Below are 22,119 nucleotides of genomic sequence, written 5' to 3'. Positions count from 1 at the left end.
GGCCAAGAGTCTGTGCTCCCAATGCAGTGCTCCCGGGCTCAAGCCCTGGTCAGAGAACTACATCCCACATGCCGCAACTAAGACCCAGCAACCCAGCACAGCCAAATAAATTTTTAAAAATTAAAAAAAAACAAAAAGAGCAGAGGAAGAGAAGATCAAACATACTGAGAATGGAAGAGGTTTTTTTCCTGCAACAATAATTTGAACACAGCATGACTGAGCTACACATTCTACCCTCATCTCAATCCAGTCTCCTCTTCCTCTGCCAATAATGTCAAAAAATCATGATGTGCTATTTCAACAGATAATGATTTTTAAAGTCTTACTTCAGATCTCATGAAAGATTAAAGTGGAAAATTAAGCATCTTTGAAAATGCAAGCATTTTGTTGAATACCCATGTATCAACATGTAGCCCTGTGAAACGGTGAGCAAATATCCCAGGACTCACTGAAAATCCCAATTGTAAATATTCTATATCACTGCCCCATAAGATGTCACATAATCTTGGAAAGTTGAATGACTGCAAACTCACTTAAGTCATAAGAATTACAATATACGCATGTCAAAAAATTGGGCCACGAAATAGGGAATCATGCTGGGGAAAAAAAAAGGAAATTACTTCCAAACTCATATATACTAGACCATATGATTAATAACTCTAGTTATGTCTGTATAAATTTTCTAAGTATTTAAGCTGGAGGATATATGGGCTAATATAAAATCCCTGTGCAATCAAAATAATTGGATCATAATGAAAATGTGCTATTGGAGGTAATCATTTTGCTTGGTGCATAAAATTATAATAAGGGCATGGGGAAGAATTTAATTATAAAACGATATTTTAGCATAAAAATTTAAAGGGCAGGAAAATAAACTGTACACTTGATGAGGCCTTACAAAGGGAATTGTTTATTTTAAAGAAACAATAATCCCCACATCTTAAATCCAACGTGGAAATTAGAGAAATTCACACAGTGGGACATCTGACATGCTTTCACTATTCAACTACAGAACTAGAAGTAGCCATCAACCCTGCAGCTTCTGCTATAAAAGGAAGCAGTTCTCATAAAAGATGCTTTTATTATACAAAGCTTGTTGCCAAAGTCTTATCAAAATTACAACCATAGATCTTTCTATGGAACATCTTAAGACAACAGACTATTCCGAGTCATATTTTCTTTAGCACCTAGCAAAAGTGTAGCAGTTATTAAGAGTATTCTCTGGTATTGAGGTTCTGATGATTTTTTGGATGGTTTTTATAGTATTACACTGTGACTTTGTTTTACTTCTTAATTAATTATTTTTTGCTGTGCTGTGTGGCTTGCACAATCTTAGTACTCCAATCAGGGACTGAACCCCTAGTAGCAAAATTGTGGAGTTCTAACCAGTGGACTGCCAAGAGAATTTTCTTTTTTCTTTACTTTTAAAAATGAACGTTGAGGAATAATTTACATACAATAAAAAGCACCCATTTGAGTTCTGACAAATACATTCAATTGTGTAACCAACACAATCAAAATATGGAACAAGTTTATTACCTCCAAAGTCCCCTCGTGCCCCTGTTTCAGTCAATATTCTACCAAACCCAGACTCCTGTTTTCCTGTCACTAAAGATGAGTGTTAGCCCTTGTATATCTTACTATAAGACAGCATCCACGGTGCTACATGTATAGTTACACTTTCTTCTTACTGTTCAGTTCTATTCCATTTTGTAGATATCCCACAATTTGCTTCTCCGTCTACTTGCTGATGGTTATTTTCAGTTGCTCCTAGTTTATGCTGTTTAAAGGAAGCTGCTATGACCATTAATGTGTAAGTCTGTTTCAAGGACATGTTTTCCATTTTTTGCATAGTCAGGAATAGGAATTGCTGTATAGGTAACTGTATGTTTAACTTAAGAAAATACCAGTGCAAAGTGACTGTACTATTTTAGACTTCCAGGAGCAGCATATGAGAGTTCCAGCTGTTCTATATCTTAGCCATCTCTTGTATTGTCAGTCTTCAATTTTAGCCATTCAAGTGGGTGTGTACTGGTATCTCACTGTGGTTTTAATTTACACGTCCCTGTTAAAAATGATGTTGAGTATCTTTTCATGTGCTTATTGACCATTATTTTGTGACATTCTGTTCAAATACATCTCTTGCCTTTTCCTTATTGGGTTGTTGTATTACTAAGTCATAAAATTTCTTTAAATATTCTTGATATTTGACCTCCCTCAGATACATGTGTTATAAATATTTTCTCTTGCCCTATACCTCACCTTTGCATTCTCCTAATGGTATCTCTCACAACTAAAGTTTTTAATGTTGGCAAGGCCCAGTTTATCAATTTCCTTAAAAAAAAATTGTTACTGTATCTTGTATCCAGCTTAAAAAATCTTCGTTGATTCTTAGATCAAAGATGTTTGTTTTTTCTAGAAATCTTACAGTTACAGCACTTATGTTAGGTCAATGATTCATTTTGAATTTTTGTGTACATATAAGGATCAAAATTCATTTTTGCCATTTTGATATCCGGTTGTCTCAGCATCAATTGTTAATAAGACTCTCTTTTCACACTCTGAACTACTTTTGTTAAAAGTCAATTAACAAACTGATTGGGGGGAGGTCTATATTTAGATTCTCTTTTCTGTTCAGTTGATATTCTAATACCAAATTGTCATGATTACTGTAATATTATTTTAAATCTTGACATCAGATAGGTTAGTCCTCGATTTTATTCTTTTTTCAAAACTATCCTGGCTTTGAATTTCTGTGTAATTTTAATATCAGCTGGTCAGTTCCCATTGGCAAGAAAACTCACAGGGATCTTCCTTGGAATTACATTTTGTTCACAGATCAATCTGGGGATAACTGACTTTGTAACACAATACATGAGTCTTCCAAACCACGAAAATGGTAAATATCTCCATTAATTTTGGTCCTCCGGTTTTCATTTTACAAGTCTTACACATATTTTGTTAAATATATACATGAGTATTTCATGTTTTTTACATGATTGTAATGTCATTTTTCATTTCATTTTTTTCAACTGTTTATGCCTAGTATCTGGACAAGGAAATGGCAACCCACTCCAGTGTTCTTGCCTGGAGAATTCCATGGATGGAGGAGCCTGGTGGGCTGTGGTCCACGGGGTCGCAAAGAGTTGGACACGACTGAGCAACTAACCCACCCATGCCTGCTGCTGCTGCTGCTGTTGCTGCTAAGTTGCTTCAGTCATGTCTGACTCTGTGTGACCCCATAGACGGCAGCTCACCAGGCTCCCCCGTCCCTGGGATTCTCAGGGCAAGAACACTGGAGTGGGTTGCCATTTCCTTCTCCAATGCCTAGTATATAGAAATACAACTCACCTGTGTATACTGACTTTATATCCTGAAAGCCTGTTAAATTAACTTGTAATTTCAGTAGCATTTTTTGTAGTTTTGTAAGATTTTCTACATTTACTCCTTCATGATCACGCTGTCTGTAAATAAGGAGAGTTTTACTTCTTCCTCTCCAACCTTTAAATTTATGTGTGTGTGTATAAAATATGTACTTTTTTTCTTATTACATTGGGTACTATGTCTAGGATAGTCCTGAACAGAAGTGGTCAGAAAGGACATACTTGCTTCTGTCCTGAACTCAGTGGGAAAGTGTTCAGCTTTTCACCTTTAAGTTGAGGTTTGCTATAGATTTTTCAGAGATGTCCTTTATTAAGGAAGTTCCCTTCTATTTCTACCTTTCTAAGAGCTTTTTTCTTTTTTAAACATATATAGGTATTATATTTTGTACAGGCTTTTCCTGTATCTACTGAGATGACCATATACTTGAAAAAAATATTTTGTTAATATGATGAATTACATTTACTATTTTCTTCCTTATACTTAATTTACGTGTAATTTGTTCTTCTTTTTCTAACTTTTTAAAGAGGAAGTTTAAGGCAATTGACTTAAACCTTTTCCCCCTTTCCTAACACAAACATTTAAAGCTATAAACTTTTCTTTAAGCACTGCTTTAGCTGAATCCCACAAATTTTGGTATGTTTTCATTACCATTCAGTTCAAAATATTTTCTAATTTTTCTTGTAATTTCTTCTTAGATCCATAGGGTATTTAGAAATTATTTATTAATTTCCAAATATTCAAGAGTTTTCTTGATATATTTTCATCATTAATTTCTAATTTAATTCTACTGTACTCAAATAACATAGTCTGTATGACTTCAATCCTTTCAGATTTATTGAGATCTACTTTGTGGTCCTGGCACATGGTCTATTTTGGTTGAATGTTCCATGTGTACCTGATAACAATTATGTTCTGCTGTCACTGTGTATCACATGATAGCTACAGATGTCAATTAGATCAAAATGATACACGTACAGGAGCAGCTGTCCCTCAGGGAAGGTGTGGCCTCTCTAGACCCATCTGGCTTACCTCCCTATCTCGTTATCTCCTGGCTCGCTTATTTGTGTCTTTAAAGCGTTTCTTGTGGAAAGCATATAATTGGATTCTGCTTTAGTATTTAGTTTGACAATCTCTGCATTTTATCTTAAGTGTTCAGGTTATTTATAGGCAACTATCATCAATAACCTCAGATATAGAGATGACACCACCTTTATGGCAGACAGTGAAGAGGAACTAAAAAGCCTCTTGATGAAAGTGAAAGAGGAGAGTGAAAAAGGTGGCTTAAAGCTCAACATTCAGAAAACTACAATCATGGCATCTGGTCCCATCACTTCATGGGAAATAGATGGGGAAACAGAGGAAACAGTGTCAGACTTTATTTTTTGGGGCTCCAAAATCACTGCAGATGGAGATTGCAGCCATGAATTAAAAGATGCTTACTCCTTGGAAGGAAAGTTATGACCAACCTAGACAGCATATTAAAAAGCAGAGACCTTACTTTGCCAACAAAGGTCTGTCTATTCAAGGATGTGGTTTTTCCAGTGGTCATGTATGCATGTGAGAGTTGGACTGTGAAGAAAGCTGAGCACCGAAGAATTGATGCTTTTGAACTGTGGTGTTGGAGAAGACTCTTGAGAGTCCCTTGGACTGCAAGGAGGTCCAACCAGTCCATTCTGAAGGAGATCAGTCCTGGGTGTTCATTGGAAGGACTGATGCTGAAGCTGAAACTCCAATACTTTGGCCACCTCATGTGAAGAGTTGATTCCTTGGAAAAGACCTTGATGCTGGGAGGGATTCGGGGCAGGAGGAGAAGGGGACAACAGAGGATGAGATGGCTAGATGGCATCACTGACTCGATGGACATGAGTTTGAGTGTACTCTGGGAGTTGGTGATGGACAGGGAGGCCTGGTGTGCTGCTATTCATGGGGTTGCAAAGAGTCAGACACGACTGAGCAACTGAACTGAACTGATCTATATGGTTAGGTTTAAATCTATAATTTTGCTATTTATATTTATCCCACCTGGTCTTTATTCCTTTTTTCGTCTTTTCCTGTCTTCTTTAAATTGAATTTTTTCCCATTTTATCTCCAGTCTACATAATATCTTATCAGCTATATGTCAATATGTTTGAATGCTTACTCTAGGGCTTATTAATAGGCATCTTTATGATATAATACTCTACCTTCAGATAGTACTATACCTACTCATGTATACCGTAAGAACCTTTCAACAATATATATTCATTTTCCCACTCAACCATATCCTGTTATTGCCATACATTTCACTTCCAAATGTTATAATTCCCATAATACGCTCTTACTCATGCTTTAAGTAGTCAGTTATAACCCTCAGTTAACATTATACTCAATGGAAAATAATACAAGGATATTTGCTTTTACCAATGCTATTTAACATGGTATTGGAAGTTCTAGCCAGAAGATTTAACACAGAAAAGACATACAAATTGAAGAGGAATATGTAAACATCTCCTTTCACAAATGACATAAACTAATACGTAGAAAACCCTAAAGATTCCACACCAAAAACCACTTGTTAGAGCTAATAATCAAAATTCAGCAAAGCTGCAGGTCAAAAACACACAAAAACTGGTTGTACTTCTATACACTAACAATCTGAAGAGAAAGTCAACAATTCCACTTACAATAATACCAAAAGAATACTTAGAAATAAATTTAACCAAAAGAAGCAAAAGAATTAAACAGTAAAAACTACAAAACATTGCTGAAAGAAATTAAAGAAGACATAAACAAATGGATTGGAAAATCGATAAAGGAATATGAACAGGCTGTATACTGTCTCCCTGCTTATTTAACTTATATGCTGAGTACAGCATGCAAAATGCCAGGCTGGATAAATCAGAAGCTGGTATCAAGACTACCAGGACAAATATCATATACCAGGGCTTCCCTCATGGCTCAGTTGGTAAAGAATCTGCTTGCAATGCAGGAGATCCGGGTTTGATTCCTGGGTTGGGAAGATCCCCTGGAGAAGGAAATGGCAACCCACTCCAGTATTTTTGCCTGGAGAATCCCATGGACAGAGGAAGCTGGCAGGTTACAGTCCATGGTGTAACAAGAGTTAGACACGACTTAGTGACTAAGCCACCACCATATATGTAGATGATACCACTCTAATGGCAGAAACCCAAGAGGAACTAAAGAGCCTCTTGATGAGAATGAAAAAGTACAGTGAAAAATCTGACTTCCAACTCAAGATTTAAAAAAACTAAGATCATGACATCTGGTCCCATCACTTCATGACAAAGAGAAAGGGAAAAAGTAGAAGCAGTGACAGATTTTATTCTTCTTGTCTCCAAAATCACTGTGGACAGTGACTGTAGCCAGGAAATTAAAAGACACAAGTTCCTTGGAAGGTAAACTATGACAAACCTAGACAGTGTATTAAAAAACAGAGGCATCACTTTGCTGACAAAAGTCCATATTGTCAAAACTATGTTTTTTCCAGTAGTCATGTACGGATGTGAGAGTTGGACCCAAAGAAGGCTGAGTGCTGAAGAGATATCAAATTGTGGCGCTGGAGAAGACTCTCGAGGAGTCCCCTTGACAGCATGGAGATCAAACCAGTCAATCCTAAAGGAAATCAACTCTTAATATTCACTGGAAGGACTGATGCTGAAGCTGAAGCTCCAATAGTTTGGTCACCTGATGCAAAGAGCCAACTGACTGGAAAAGACCCTGATGCTGGGAAAGTGAAAGTCATCCAGTTGTGTCAAACTCTTCGTGACCCCATGGACTGTAGCCCACCAGGCTCCTCTGTCCATGGAATTCTCCAGGCAAGAATATTGGAGTTGGTTGCCTTTTCATTCTCCAGAGGATCTCCCCAACCCAGGGATTGAACCCAGGTCTCCCACATTGCAGGCGGATTCTTTACCATCTGAGCCACCAGGGAAGCCTGATGCTGGGAAATGCTGAAGGCAAAAAGAGAAGGGGCAGCAGAGGATGAGACAGTTAAATGGCATCACTGATTCAATGGACATGAATTTGAGCAAACTCTGGGAGATAGTAGAGGATAGAGGAGCCTGGGGTACTACAGTTCATGGGGTTGCAAAGAGTTGGACATGACTTAGTGACTGAACAACAACAGTTGGTAAGATTGTGAGTCCCTAACCTCTGAGCTGTGGCCTAGTACCTCCTGTGAGACCTGCAGTAGCATGAGATCAGAGATAAAGTGCACAGTCATGAGTCCCTAACCTCTGAGCTGTGGACCTCCTGTGAGACCTGCAGTAGCGTGAGATCAGAGATAAAGTGCACAATAAATGTAACGTGTTTGAATCATCCTGAAACGACCCCCACCCCCAGTTCATGGAAAAGTTTTCTTCCGCAGAATCAGTCCCTCTGCCAAAAAGGTTGGAGGCTGCTGGTTAAGATGACAACATCACTCAAAGTTATGTACAGATTCAAAACTTCAATGGCATTTTTCGAAACTGCAAAAAACCCCATCTGAAAAATTCATATGGAATCTCAAAGGTTTCCAGATAGCCAAAATAATCGTAAAAGACTCTCCACTTCCTGATTTCAAAACTTACTACAAAGCTATAGTAATCAAAGCAGTGTGGTGCTGGTGTAAGGACAGACATATAGAAAAATGGAATAGAACATAGAGCCCAGAAATAAACTCTCATATATATGGTCAACTGACTTCTGATAAGAGCACCAAAACCATTCAATGGGGAAAGCAAAGTCTTTTCAACAAATAGTGATGAGAAAGTTACTTATTCACATATAAAACTAGATATCCAACTTCAAATGATTTTACTTTACACCACACTCAAAAATTACCTGGATGAAAGACCTAAATATAAGAGCTAAAACTATAAAAACTGTTAGAATAAAAAACACAGGGGGAAGACTTCAATACTTTTTTTGATTCGACATGAAAAGCTAGGCAAAAAATGAAAAAATAGGTAAACTGGACTTCATCAAATTACTTTTGTGCATCAAAGGATACCATCAACACAGTGAAAAGACAGTCCACAGAATGAGAGAAAATATCCAAAAATTCTATATCTGATAAGGGATTCATATTAACATCAATCTAATCATGCCTCTCCATCTTTGGCTGCAAAGGATATAATCAATCCGACTTTGGTGTTGACCATCTGGTGATGTCCATGTGTAGCGGAAAATTCTGAGAGACATGGGAATACCAGACCACCTGACCTGCCTCTTGAGAAACCTATATGCAGGTCAGGAAGCAACAGTTAGAACTGGACATGGAACAACAAACTGGTTCCAATTAGGAAAAGGAGTATGTCAAGGGTGTATATTGTCACCCTGCTTATTTAACTTCTATGCAGAGTACATCATGAGAAACGCTGGGCTGGAAGAAGCACAAGCTGGAATCAAGATTGCCGGGAGAAATATCAATAACCTCAGATATGCAGATGACAACACCCTTATGGCAGAAAGTGAAGAGGAACTGAAGACCCTCTTGATGAAAGTGAAAGAGGAGAGTGAAAAAGTTGGCTTAAAGCTCAACATTCAGAAAACTGATGATGGCATAAGATCATGGCATCTGGTCCCATCACTTCATGGGAAATAGATGGGGAAACAGTGGAAACAGTGTCAGACTTTATTTTTTTGGGCTCCAAAATCACTGCAGATGGAGATTGCAGCCATGAAATTAAAAGACACTTACTCCTTGGAAGGAAAGTTATGACCAACCTAGATAGCATATTCAAAAGCAGAGACGTTACTTTGCCAACAAAGGTCCATCTAGTCAAGGCTATGGTTTTTCCAGTGGTCATGTATGGAGGTGAGAGTTGGACTGTGAAGAAGGCTGAGCATTGAAGAATTGTTGCTTTTGAACTGTGGTGTTGGAGAAGACTCTTGAGAGTCCCTTGGACTGCAAGGAGATCCAACTAGTCCATTCTAAAGGAGATCAGTCCTGGGTGTTCTTTGGAAGGACTGATGCTGAAGCTGAAACTCCAATACTTTGGCCACCTCATGCAAAGAGTTGACTCATTGGAAAAGACTCTGATGCTGGGAGGGATTCGGGGCAGGAGGAGAAGGGGACAACAGAGGATGAGATGGCTGGTTGGTATCACAGACTCGATAGACATGAGTTTGAGTGAACTCTGGGAGTTGGTGATAGACAGGGAGGCCAGGAGTGCTGCAATTCATGGAGTTGCAAAGAGTCAGACACGATTGAGCAACTGAACTGAACTGAACTGAATCGTGCCTGTAGTCCTAATCTCCAATTTACAAAGACAGGAGGTGGAGAACAAGTTACACGTTAATATGGCTTAAGTGAAAGTCGCTCAGTCATGTCCAACACTTTGCGAGCCCATGGACTCTACAGTCCATGGAATTCTTCAGGCCAGAATACTGGAATGGGTAGCTGCTCCCTTCTCCAGGCAATCTTCCCAACCCAGGGATCAAACCCAGGTCTCCTGCATTGCAGGAGGATTCTTTACCAGAGAAGCCCAGAAGCAGACAAATCCAGTACGTGAAACGTTCTATAAGATAACTGGGCTGGCAGGGGTGTTGTGCAGGAGTAAAAGAGACTAAAGAGACAATAAAAGATGATGCACAAATCTTGACTGAATCCTGGATTGTGGCTGAGTGGTGAGGAGAGAGCTTTAAAGGACATTCTTAACATAACTTGGAAAATATGATACATTAATACTTAGTGCGATAATAGTACTGTAGTTACATAGGAAATGTACTTAGGAAATGCATGCTGAAATAGTTATAAAGTGTTATGATGTTTGAAGCTTACTTTTAAATCTTTCTGCCCCCTCACAGAAAAAGAGAGAAAGAGACAGAAAATATGACAATGTCAAAACTGTCAAATTTAAGTGGCAGGTATATGAGTCATCATTGTACTATTCCATCCACTTTTCTGTAATTTGAAAATGTTCAAAATAAAAAGCTTAGTGTAAAAATGCTGTGGGCCACTAAACTGTACAATTTAAAATGGTGATTTTCATATTATAGAATTTGATCTCAAAAAAATAAAAGAGCTGTGGGTATTTGATACTATGGAGTTATTACAGAACTGCTTAAACTGCTCTGCCTAGCTCCGTTATCATCAACCTGGACACGAACCCGTAGTTCTGTAGAGCCATGATGTTGGGTACAGTGGTGATCTCATGTTAAAGTTAGGAGCAAACAGAAAATCTTTATACAGAACTGAAAAAATAAGATGAGATAATTTTTATGGTAAAATTACTTTTATATAATTTAATTGCTAATGTTTAAAATTTTAGAGTATATAGGAGGAAGCAAGACATAATGACTAGGCCGAAAAATCAAGCATAGCCTCAACTGGTTAAGAGTACAATGTCAAAAGCAAACCAAAGTGTCCACACACCTGGGTTGACGGTCGGAGGCGGTGGAGGTGGGAGAGGCCGGCCTTCTTTAATGGCTAGTGTACACTGCTTTGCTGACTGAATCGCATTAATGAAGTCTTCATGATGTTGTCTCCAGTTAGATTTTCTCACGGGTTGTGGCTATAAAAAAAAATTAAATCTAGGCTATATATCTCACTGTTATTATCTTTTTTTTAAAGCTGGGATTTGAATTTACAAGAAACAGAACTGTGAAATTTGGAGAAAAAAGAGAATTTGCTTTCCAAAAGCACTAAAAGAGGTTTGGAAAACACAGTAATAAAAATTTTCAAGTCACAGTCGTGAGGGAAAATACAAAATAACAATCACAAAAAACAAAGAAATTACAAAACTTTAAAGGAAGACTTAAATGTAACCTTAAAAGTGACTGTCTTCCAAGTTAATTGCTGGATTTAATGCTACTCTAATGAAAATATAAACGAGATTTGTTTTCTGCCACATCTGGAAAGTATCTGAAATACATTTGGAAATCTAAGTGAGCATGATTAAAAAGAAAACAGTAAAGGTGGATTATACTTACATGACATTACATTGCCCTATCAAGCAAAAATGAAAGCAGAGAGCCAGAAAGAGGCTTTCATGTACTGAAGGACATAATCAACAACAGCAAGGAAGATATGGATAGTACCTTGGACTGAGGCGCCTTCCCCACAGTGGGAATGTCAGTGCCCCGCAATCTTTGTTTTAAGGAATTGAAAGGTTTACGTTTTTTGTTGAAGAGTTTTCTACAAATTGGTCCATGTCTTTCCTAGAAAAGAAGGAGTGGGGATTAAAATTTTTAACATGTACAATCACAGAGTTCGTGATGGCTCAGTGTACTCAAGCAGCCCCCACTGCAGTGACTGGGTTGCACCTTCAGAGCCAAGTTCATTCTCTAACTCTCAAATCACAGCAGAGCAAATCCATCTGGCTCTCTTCACCCATGTTACACATAACTAGATATTGTGTTTGGGCAAGGTCAGTAAAAGGCCTCTACAGCTAAAGAAACTGACTTAAAATTTAGTCTTACATATTTAACTTTACCACTTGGGCTCAGTGAATAGTTCCAAGCATTAAACAATGTTGAAGACTCAGTTTCTAGTTTAAATTGAAATAAATTATCTCTGATATTCGGCTAGGTACTCATTGAAGCCAAGGAAATTTTCTTTACTTCTTCTATTGTTTTCTGCCTTCACTGTTTCTAAATTCCAAAAGCAAATCATCCAGGAATTGAGTCCCAACAACCTTGTTTTTCCATCCTTTTGAAGTAATTCTCTGCATACAAAAGTATGCAAAGTAAGGGGAAACTTAGCTTCTTATACAAGTGGAACCTTTTCAGAAAAACTCTTACCACTTAACATTTCAAAATTGAATTTAACTGGATTGCTTTTCTACATACAGCAAATCAAACCACTTAAGTCCTGAAAAAAATGAGTGGAGAGGTTTCAAAGAAATATTTGAGAACATCTGCAAGGAACAACTGGGACAACCATATGACAAATGAAAAATACATCAATTCCATTTAAGTTATGAAGACATTTTCCCTTAGTGTGTCCAAACATTTTTCATGAAGTCATTTATTTTAGAGCAAACCTAAGCTTATAATATTAAACTTTAAAATACAGAATACACAGAAGAACTGTACAAAAAAGGTCTTCACGACCAAGATAATCACGATGGTGTGATCACTCACCTAGAGCCAGACATCCTCGAATGTGAAGTCAAGGGGGCCTTAGAAAGCATCACTATGAACAAAGCTAGTGGAGGTGATAGAATTCCAGTTGAGCTATTCCAAAGCCTGAAAGATGATGCTGTGAAAGTGTGGCACTCAATATGCCAGCAAATTTGGAAAACTCAACAGTGGCCACAGGACTGGAAAAGGTCAGTTTGCCTTCCAATCCCAAAGAAAGGCAATGCCAAAGAATGCTCAAACTACTGCACAATTGCACTCATCTCACGCTAGTAAAGTAATGCTCAAAATTCTCCAAGCCAAGCTTCAGCAATACGTGAACTGTGAACTTTCAGATGTTCAAGCTGTTTTAGAAAAGGCAGAGGAACCAGAGATCAAATTGCCAACATCCGCTGGATCATGGAAAAAGCAAGAGAGTTCCAGAAAAACATCTATTTCTGCTTTATTGACTATGCCAAAGCCTTTGACAGTGTGGATCATAATAAACTGTGGAAAATTCTAAATGAGATGGGAATACCAGACCACCTGACCAGCCTCTTGAGAAATTTGTATGCAGGTCAGGAAGCAACAGTTAGAACTGGACATGGAACAACAGACTGGTTCCAAATAGGAAAAGGAGTACGTCAAGGCTGTATTATTGTCACCCTGCTTATTTAACTTTTATTCAGAGTACGTCATGAGAAACGCTGGACTGGAAGAAACACAAGCTGGAATCAAGATTGCTGGGAGAAATATCAATAACCTCAGATATGCAGATGACACCACCCTTATGGCAGAAAGTGAAGAGGAACTCAAAAGCCTCTTGATGAAAGAGGAGAGTGAAAAAGTTTGCTTAAAGCTCAACATTCAGAAAACGAAGATCATGGCATCTGGTCCCATCACTTCATGGGAAATAGATGGGGAAACAGTGGAAACAGTGTCAGACTTTATTTTTCTGGGCTCCAAAATCACTGCAGATGGTGACTGCAGCCATGAAATTAAAAGACGCTTACTCCTTGGAAGGAAAGTTATGACCAACCTAGATAGCATATTGAAAAGCAGAGATATTACTTTACCGACAAAGGTCCGTCTAGTCAAGGCTATGGTTTTTCCAGTAGTCATGTATGGATGTGAGAGTTGGACTGTGAAGAAAGCTGAGTGCCAAAGAATTGATGCTTTTGAACTGTGGTGTTGGAGAAGACTCTTGAGAGTCCCTTGGACTGCAAGGAGATCCAACCAGTCCATTCTAAAGAAGGTCAGTCCTGGGTATTCTTTGGAAGGAATGATGCTAAAGCTGAAACTCCAGTACTTTGGCCACCTCATGCAGAGTTGACTCACTGGAAAAGACTCTGATGCTGGGAGCGATTGGGGGCAGGAGAAAGGGACGACAGAGGATGAGATGGCTGGTTGGTATCACAGACTCGATGGACATGAGTTTGAGTGAACTCCGGGAGTTGGTGATAGACGGGGAGGCCTGGCGTGCTGCGATTCATGGGGTCGCAAAGAGTCGGACACGACTGAGCGACTGAACTCAACTGAACTGAACTGGATTACAATACTTACAAGACCACTGGCAGAGAAAACAACTCCAGCCAGTAGACCTGTAAAAACTCAGCATTTCTGGTACAAAAACCAGGGAACCAGCACATAGAGCTTTGCCTGTGTTGTTTGTAGTTGTGATTTAGTCACTAAGTCATGTCTGACTCTTTTGCAACCCCATGGAGAGTAGTCCGCTCCTCTGTCCATGGGATTTCCCAGGCAAGAATACTGCCTGTGTATCGCCTTTATAAAGTTACTGTACCACTAAAGGATTATGCCAATCTTTGCCTTCCACTCTAAGCACTCTTCATTCATGGTCATGGAACTCATAACAGCTATCACTTAGTTACTTTGTCCAGACCCAAAAAATACAGGATCCATGAAAATCACTGCACCTGGCGATGAACAAGCCATACCATTTTAAAACTGAAGGGCAGAAGAGAAAGAGCAGATCACTTGATCAAATGCTCTTTGTAGCCTAGAAATAGGTCAACGAAGTAAAACTCAAGAGGACTCAAGAATACTTAGCATTTAGTGATCTCTCTTCAAAGGTACCTCCCTAGGTGTCAAATCCAGTCTCATGGGGTGAAGTCTTGGGTTAGCAAAGGCAGCTCTCTGGGGGATTATTGGGCCACAATAGGCCCTGTGAGTTCCCCTTCTAGATCCAGGAAACTCTAGCTGCATTTAACTAGAACAGATATTCTATTTTTAAATTCCCCAGAGAAATAAAACCTACAACCTCATTTGGTAGTCTTTTGCCCCAAATGTAGTCAGGATTATAGTCCAAATTCTTTAAGTTTGAAAACAAGTCTCTTTGATCTAAATGTCCCAGCTAATAGTTCATTATCTACTTAGATTTTTAAAAAAAAAAATCATTTTTCTCAGGAACTCCTTCATAATATGGGAAGTTTGTTTGCCTAATTTTGAAATAAATCAAGCCTTTATTCAACTTTATGGGCATCAATCAGGGGACTTGACATGCAGTTAGCTTAAATTTAATTAACAATTAGGTCCTGGAACAGGACTAACACCCATTTTGTTCAAATTACATAAAATCCCTGAAACTGGAGAGTTCTGTCTTTATACGTGGCAAAGCAGGAAACAGAGGGAGGTTAAAGGACTTGTCAGAATTAGTGACAAATTTGAGGCTAAAAGCCAAGTTTCCAGATGCTCCAAATTCAATGTTCATTCCTCTTGACTAGCTAATTTCCCTGGTGCTTTGGCCTTAAAATTTGAATTTTTGATGCTTATAGAAAAGGTGAAAGAGCCAAAACCTCTCAAGAGACAATCAGCTGTGCCAAGACACTTTTATCTGGCTTCCTTTCAGTAAGAGGACCAGATTTAAAAAGCTCCCTTTTGAAGGGGGCAGCACCAACCTACCTAAGTGTCCTCGGGGCCTGCCAGCCACAGGTTATGTACTTTTCTCCCCTTGCTTTCCCTCCACATCTGTCTTTAATCTTTGCCACTGCAGCCTCCTCACTAACTTGACAGTTCATTTAACTCCAATGAAACACATCTACAAAATGTCTTTATGTTTACCAGAACATCTGCTGCAAAGCGTCTTCCACAGACTTCACAGGGAAATAATTCCTGATTGCCATCTGTATAGGATCCAAGAGCACATTATGTTAGTTTCATGGAATTGCCTGCCCAAGAAGAAATGACTAAGTGGAGGAGACCTCAATAGCTTGATAGCCTCACTCTGCCCCCATCATCCAGTGACTTCCTTCTCTTAGGAAGATTCTTTGTAAAACTCACCCATGTTTTCCTAACACAGACTTCTCACTTCACTAAACAGATAAATTCCATATGCTCAGGCAACCAGAGTGCAATTATTTAATATATCATTAAACTAATGTCTAAAGAAAGCCATCAGGCACTAAGTACAAAGCTGATTTGTTGTTGTTTAGTGCTAGGTCACGTCCGACTCTTTTGTGACCCCGTGAACTGTAGCCCGCCAGGCTCCTCTGTCCATAGCATTTCCCAGGGAAGAATACTGGAGTGGGCTGCCATTTCTTTCTTCAGGGGATTGAACCCACGCCTACTGCTTGGCAAGTGGATTCTTTACCACTGAGCCACCAAAGAATCCATCTGCCAATGCAGAAGTGGGTTTGATCCCTGGGTTGGGAAGATCCCCTTTAGAAGGAAATGGAAACCCACTCCAGTATTCTTGCCTGGGAAATCTCATGGACAGAGGAGCCTGGCAGGCTACAGTCCATGGGGTCACAAAAGAGTCAGACATGACTACGTGACTAAACAACAAACAAAGCTGATACTCTAGTATAGTGAAAGTGAAGTCGCTCAGTCGTGTCCGACTCTTTGCAACCCCATGGACTGTAGCCTACCAGGCTCCTCCGTCCATGGGATTTTCCAGGCAAGAGTACTGGAGTAGGTTTCCATTTCCTTCTCCAGGGGATCTTCCCCACCCAGAGATTGAAACCGGGTCTCCCAATTGTAGGCAGACGCTTCACAAATAATCCAATGGTAACATCTTTAAGATTGCCACTAGAATGTAAGATCACGTGTGTGCTAAATGAAGGCATGCCAATTTATCATGAACTGTATGAAATGGGTTGCCTAGTCACTGAATTTAAGGTAAAGTTTCCTGAGAAGCTGAAACTCTACAACTTTGGCCACCTGCTGCGAAGAACTGACTCATTGGAAAAGACCCTGATGCTGAGAAAGACTGAGGGCAGGAGGAGAAGGGGACGACAGAGGATGAGATGGTTGGATGGCATCACCGACTCGATGGACATGGGCTTGAGCAAGCTCTGGGAGTTGGTGATGGACAGGGAAGCCTGGCATGCTGCAGTCCATGGGGTCTCAAAGAGTCAGACATGACTGAGCAACTGAACTTTTTCCTGAGAATGGCTTTCTCAACAAATCTCTTTGCTAGGAAACTACCCGAGAGAAAGGAAGTAGAAGAGGATGAAGTGGACCAAGTAGAACCAGTGGGCTTTGTCCAAACTAGGAAAGACAAAGCCGTTACAATGAGGCAGCACATGAGAATGACAAGTATCACCCCAGGTGTGGTGCTCTGTGTCCAAGCTCTCACGGGGCCTGCGAAGAATACTCACAGAAAACATTTTATATGTAGCAGAAAATAAGTGAAGAACCACAATAATATATTCACTACTTGCTATTATTTTTCTAAAAAATTCAATTATTATAGTGTTTTCAAAATTAAATGAAGAATAAACTCAAAATATCTTTAAAAAAAAAGAGAGAAATACAAAACTGTGCCCACTCTGTCCTAATGCCTCAAAGTGCCTGACCCACAATAAGGTTCTCAATAATTACTTGTTGGGTGTATGGGTTAAATGAGAATTGAGTTTCCACCATAGGACCAATTATTCATTCAATAAACAAACACCTGCTATATGCAACTCTGTGGGGATATTGAGAGAAACTATACATGGGTCCAGCACAGAAAAGGAGAGAAGGTATGCCCATAAATTACTTTAAATGAAGTTGGAAAAGCAAACCATTGTGGAATTCTGGAAAAAAGTTGTGTTTCATATTACTGCCTTTCAGTTCATCTGGAGTTGAGAATAAAGATTAAAAAAGCAGGGACTTCTCTGGTGGCCCAGCAGTTAAGACTCTGTGCTGCCAATGCAGGGGGCTCAGGTTCGATCCCAGGTCAAGGAACTAAGATCAATTAAAAAAAAATGTCCTGCATGCCTCAATTAAGACCCAGTGCAGCCAAATCAATAAATTCATAAAACATAAATATTTAAAATATAAAGATCATTAAAAATCAGTTTGATCATGGGGAATATTTTATATTAGACTAACCATCTGGCTAATCTCTATTATACAAATAAGGGGAGCAATTGAGGACATTGAGCAGGAAGAACCTGGATGGCGCTGTAGAAGATTCATGTGACAAAGCTGAGGAGGGATGAACAGATAGCAGTGGGGATGGAAAGTGGGATTTTAGTTAAAAGGCTAACGGTGTAGACCTGAAATGCAAAGGAAAGAGGAAATGAGAGACTCTGTGGCCAAAGAATCAATAAGATGATGACTGGATTTGGGGGATACTAGGAGGTGACAGAGAGAAGAATGCTCAGGGACTGAAAAGACAATAGGACTATGGAGAGAAAGAAATAATTCAAAAAGAAGGGACATCTTGTAAGAAAAATGACCTCAGCTTTGGAAATACTGAGTCTGAGATAGAGTCATCCAGCCAGCAGGATGGAAATAAGGGAGGTCAGGGCTAGAGACACAGATGTAGGCTTTGTTTGGAGAGTGATGTAAAGGCATGATATTGCCAGGGAAGAGGTCATGGAAAGAGAAGTACAGGGATGATCCCTAGGGAACTCCATATTTAAGGGCCAAGAAGATGATGATGATAAGCCAGGAGAAAGCAGGAGAGAACAGGGTCATGGAAACCATGGGAAGACAGTTTGAGAAAGGAAGTCTTGATTAACAGGAATCAGATGGTAGCTCATTAGAGACACTGTTGATTTAAATGATTTCTTCTCACATCTGCCAGATGGTATTGTATTAGAACACAGGTCATCCATTGCAGCATACAGAAATACCATTCTTCCTGTTCTTTTGGCCTTCTAACTCTGTAAAAACTAGGTCATAATTTTCTTTCTTCAGCAGGATGTCCCATTCCTCCACATACTTATCCATTAATAAAAACTATTTATCCTAATTATAAAACTTTTTTCTAAAACACTAATGAAGGATGCTTTATTTTTATGAATATTACAGTAACATTTGTAGGGTGATTCCTACATAATCTCATTTAATCCTCACAACAGACCTATGAGATAGGGTTGTTCCTTTTTCTTTTTTTTCTCCTTAAGAGATAAGAAAATGAAGGTTCAAGATTAGGTGACTTCTTGAGGACAACAGGTAGTAAGTGTTAACAGTGAGACTCAAACTTGAGTCTCTGTCTCCACAAGTATTAAGACTATTTACACAACCATCACCATAAATACACTGTATCAGTGCTAACCTGCAAAGTAAATGGATGGAAGCCCCTGGAAGATCAATGGCCTTTGGTTTGAATCAGTTGAGTTTTGAGTTCAATGAGTTTGAAATAATGACAAACACAATATGATTCAACTGAACTCCTGGAACAGATGGACCACCATGTTCTGAAACACATTCGACCTAGAAGCTTGACAAGAAGAAGAAAAGGAAACACGGAGAACCAAACGTGGAGATCAATAGAACCTTAGAAGAATCCTTTGAATCAACCATGCCCTTCAATATGCGAATCGTTAAACAAGCTGTGATACATTCATACCCTGGAACACTGCTGAGCAACAGAAAGGAACTCTGATAAACTGCCAACATCCACTGGATCATAGAAAAAAGGGGTTTCCAGAAAAACAACTGCTTCTGCTTCACTGAGTACATTAAAGCCTTAGACTGTGTGGATCACAACAAACTGTGGAAAATTCAAGAGATGGGAATACCAGACCACCTGACCTGCCTCCTGAGAAACCTACATGCAGGTAAAGAAGCAACACTTAGAACTGGACATGGAACAACAGGCTGGTTCCAAATAGGAAAAGGAGTACGTTAAGGCAGTATATTGGCACCCTGCTTATTTAACGTCTATGCAGAGTACATCTTGCTGGGCTGGATGGATCACAAGCTGGAATCAAGACTGCTAGGAGAAATACCAACAACTTCAGATATGTGATGATATTACTCTAACAGCAGAAAGCAAAGAGGAACAAAAGAGCTTCTTGATGAGGGTAAAGAGGACAGTGAAAAAGCTGGCTTAAAACTCAACATTCAAAAAACCAAGATCATGGCACCTAGTTCCAACATTTCATAGCAAATAGATGGGGAAAAAAGTGGCAACTGTGGCAGACTTTATTTTCTTGGGCTCCAGAATCACTGTGGACAGAGACCTCAGCCACAAAATTAAAAGACGCTTGCTCCTTGGAAAAAGAGCTATGACAAACCTAGACAGTGTATTAAAAAGCAGAGATATCACTTTGCTGACAAAGGACTGGATAGTCAAAGCTATGTTTCTTTCAGTAGTCATGTATGGATGTGAGAGTTGGACCATAAAGGCTGATGGCTAAAGAATTGATACTTTCAAATGGTGGTGCTGGAGAAGACTCTTGAGAGTCCCTTGGCCAGCCAGGAGATCAAACAAGTCAATCCTAAAGGAAATCAACCCTGAATATTCACTGGAGGGACTGATGCTGAAGCTCTGATAATTTGGCCACTTGATGGGAAGAGCTGCCTCATTGAAAGAGACTCTGATGCTGGGAAAGATTGAGGGCAGCAGGAGAAGGGAGTGACAGAGGATGAGATGGTTGGATGACAACACCGACTCAATGGATATGAGTCTAAGCAAACTCTAGGAGATAGTGAAGGATAGGGAAGCCTGGCATGCTACAGACCATAAGGTCACAAAGAATTGGACACAATTTAAGAGACTGAACAACTACTGATACATAAAACAACCTGATTCAATCTCACTGCTGAGTGAAAAGTTGTTCTCAAAAGGTCACATATGATTCCACTTGTAAAATATTCTTGAAATGACAGAAGGCGAGATGGAAAAGAGATTAGTGATTGCCAAGAGGTAGGGATGGTCAGTGAGGGAGGTGGAATGAGGAAGACCTTTGGGTGATGGGCTAGTTCTCTATCCTCACTGTGGTGTTGATGCATGTAGTAACACGGCAGGGAACTGCACTTGATCTTAGCCGAGAAGTGCGGAATGGAACTACAAACACTCATTGTACCAATGTATACTTTCTAGATTTAACACTGGATTTAACATCTGTAGTTAAGATGTAACTTGGTGGAAACTAGATAAAGAGTGCAGGAATCTCCAGTTATGAATTGCATCAAAAATTAAAAGTTTAAATACTTTTGGGTTGGCAACTCATGGCCATTGGGCCCAATCTGAGGCTGCATGATCTTATAAATGAAGTTTTAATAGTATCCAGTCAGGCCCATTTGTTTATATAATATCTATTGCTATTTTCAAACTACAGAGGTAGAGTTGTGTAGTAGTTGTAACAGAGACCATACGGCCTGCAAAGCCAAAAAGTTATAAATACTTTTTGGCCTTTACAGAAGTAGCTTGCTAATGAGTAAATGAAAATGTAGTAATTAAAAATGATTTGTGGGAGAATAATATGGAAAATTTTAAGACGTATTTTTATTCATGTATTTACAAGTAGACTGGAAGGATATACATACACACACATATATATATATGGTACACACGCAACACATATAATTACCCAGAGTGCTAAGAAAAAAGGTGAAACTTGAGTTTCCTAAATTTTCAATTTTTCTATATACATTATGCATTGCTGTTTAAAAGAGTGACATTAAAAAAGCTCTTTTGATAGAAAAGATTCTAAAACAATGACATTAACTTACCTATTTCTAACTTTACCCTAACTGGAGTCTCAGCAGTTACCACTATTAAAGTGGCTATTGTTTTTATACATTGGTTCACAATCTTAAGACAATTTTTAAAATGAGGAAAGTAATCTGGAAGCGATCAACAGTTTTGTCTAGCATGTTAACAATGATAAATAAGCATTACAAAATCTCAGTTCAAAAATTTTATAAGAAACTTGGAGAGGATTATGGCTGTAGTGAAGTCGGAAAAAATTCTACTTGAGACTAGACATTCTCTTTCTGAGCTGGAGGTTAAGAATGCTTTGTAGAGACACTTATCAATCCACATTACTTATATTGCACCTTATAAAGACATTGCAAAGAAGGAAAAAGATATGTTTTTAGTTGTCAGTGAATCAAAAAAACTCTTGAGTCCTTTGCAGTCCTCGAACATGCAAATATGACCAATACTAACATCTTTCAGGGCCCTACAGCAAAGGGGCTGGCACACTAGCCAAAACTTATTATCTTAGGAACATGAGTTATAAAATAAAAGGAATTGAGACTAAGGAAATTAGGATGGCAGAGAATACCCCATTTTCTTTCTGCTTTCTCCGCAAATCCTATGGTAAAGGGACTTAGAAACATGGAGAACCCTGAGGACAGGGAGGAAAGAGGACAAAAAAAAAAAACCCAAAACTAGAATCTGGAAAGCTGAAGGACATGGTAACCAACTTGGAGGACATAAAACTACATCAAAATCCACTTCCCAAGCTGATGGCAGAAAAAAAAAAAAAAAACAAAACAAAACTGAGA

At 39.0% G+C, this 22,119-nt stretch overlaps 1 protein-coding gene across 5 annotated transcripts in view; it reads right to left on the bottom strand.

Moving 5' to 3' along the window:
• Positions 1-22,119, bottom strand: part of ZC2HC1B (zinc finger C2HC-type containing 1B) — a 55,303-nt gene that overhangs the window by 28,602 nt on the left and 4,582 nt on the right. For all 5 annotated transcript variants that reach the window (XM_070796300.1, XM_070796301.1, XM_070796302.1 and 2 more), the window contains exons 2-4: positions 15,505-15,566; positions 11,407-11,526; positions 10,742-10,880 (exon numbers count right to left, since the gene is read on the bottom strand). In XM_070796300.1, coding sequence (XP_070652401.1) covers positions 10,742-10,880; positions 11,407-11,526; positions 15,505-15,566 — 321 coding nt within the window. The remainder of the gene's footprint in view (positions 1-10,741; positions 10,881-11,406; positions 11,527-15,504; positions 15,567-22,119) is intronic.

The sequence above is a fragment of the Bos indicus genome, chromosome 9 (genome assembly GCF_029378745.1).
Source record: "Bos indicus isolate NIAB-ARS_2022 breed Sahiwal x Tharparkar chromosome 9, NIAB-ARS_B.indTharparkar_mat_pri_1.0, whole genome shotgun sequence".
Taxonomy (NCBI): domain Eukaryota; kingdom Metazoa; phylum Chordata; class Mammalia; order Artiodactyla; family Bovidae; genus Bos; species Bos indicus.
Note: the sequence above shows the minus strand (reverse complement) of the source record. Positions and strands in the feature narration are given on the sequence as shown.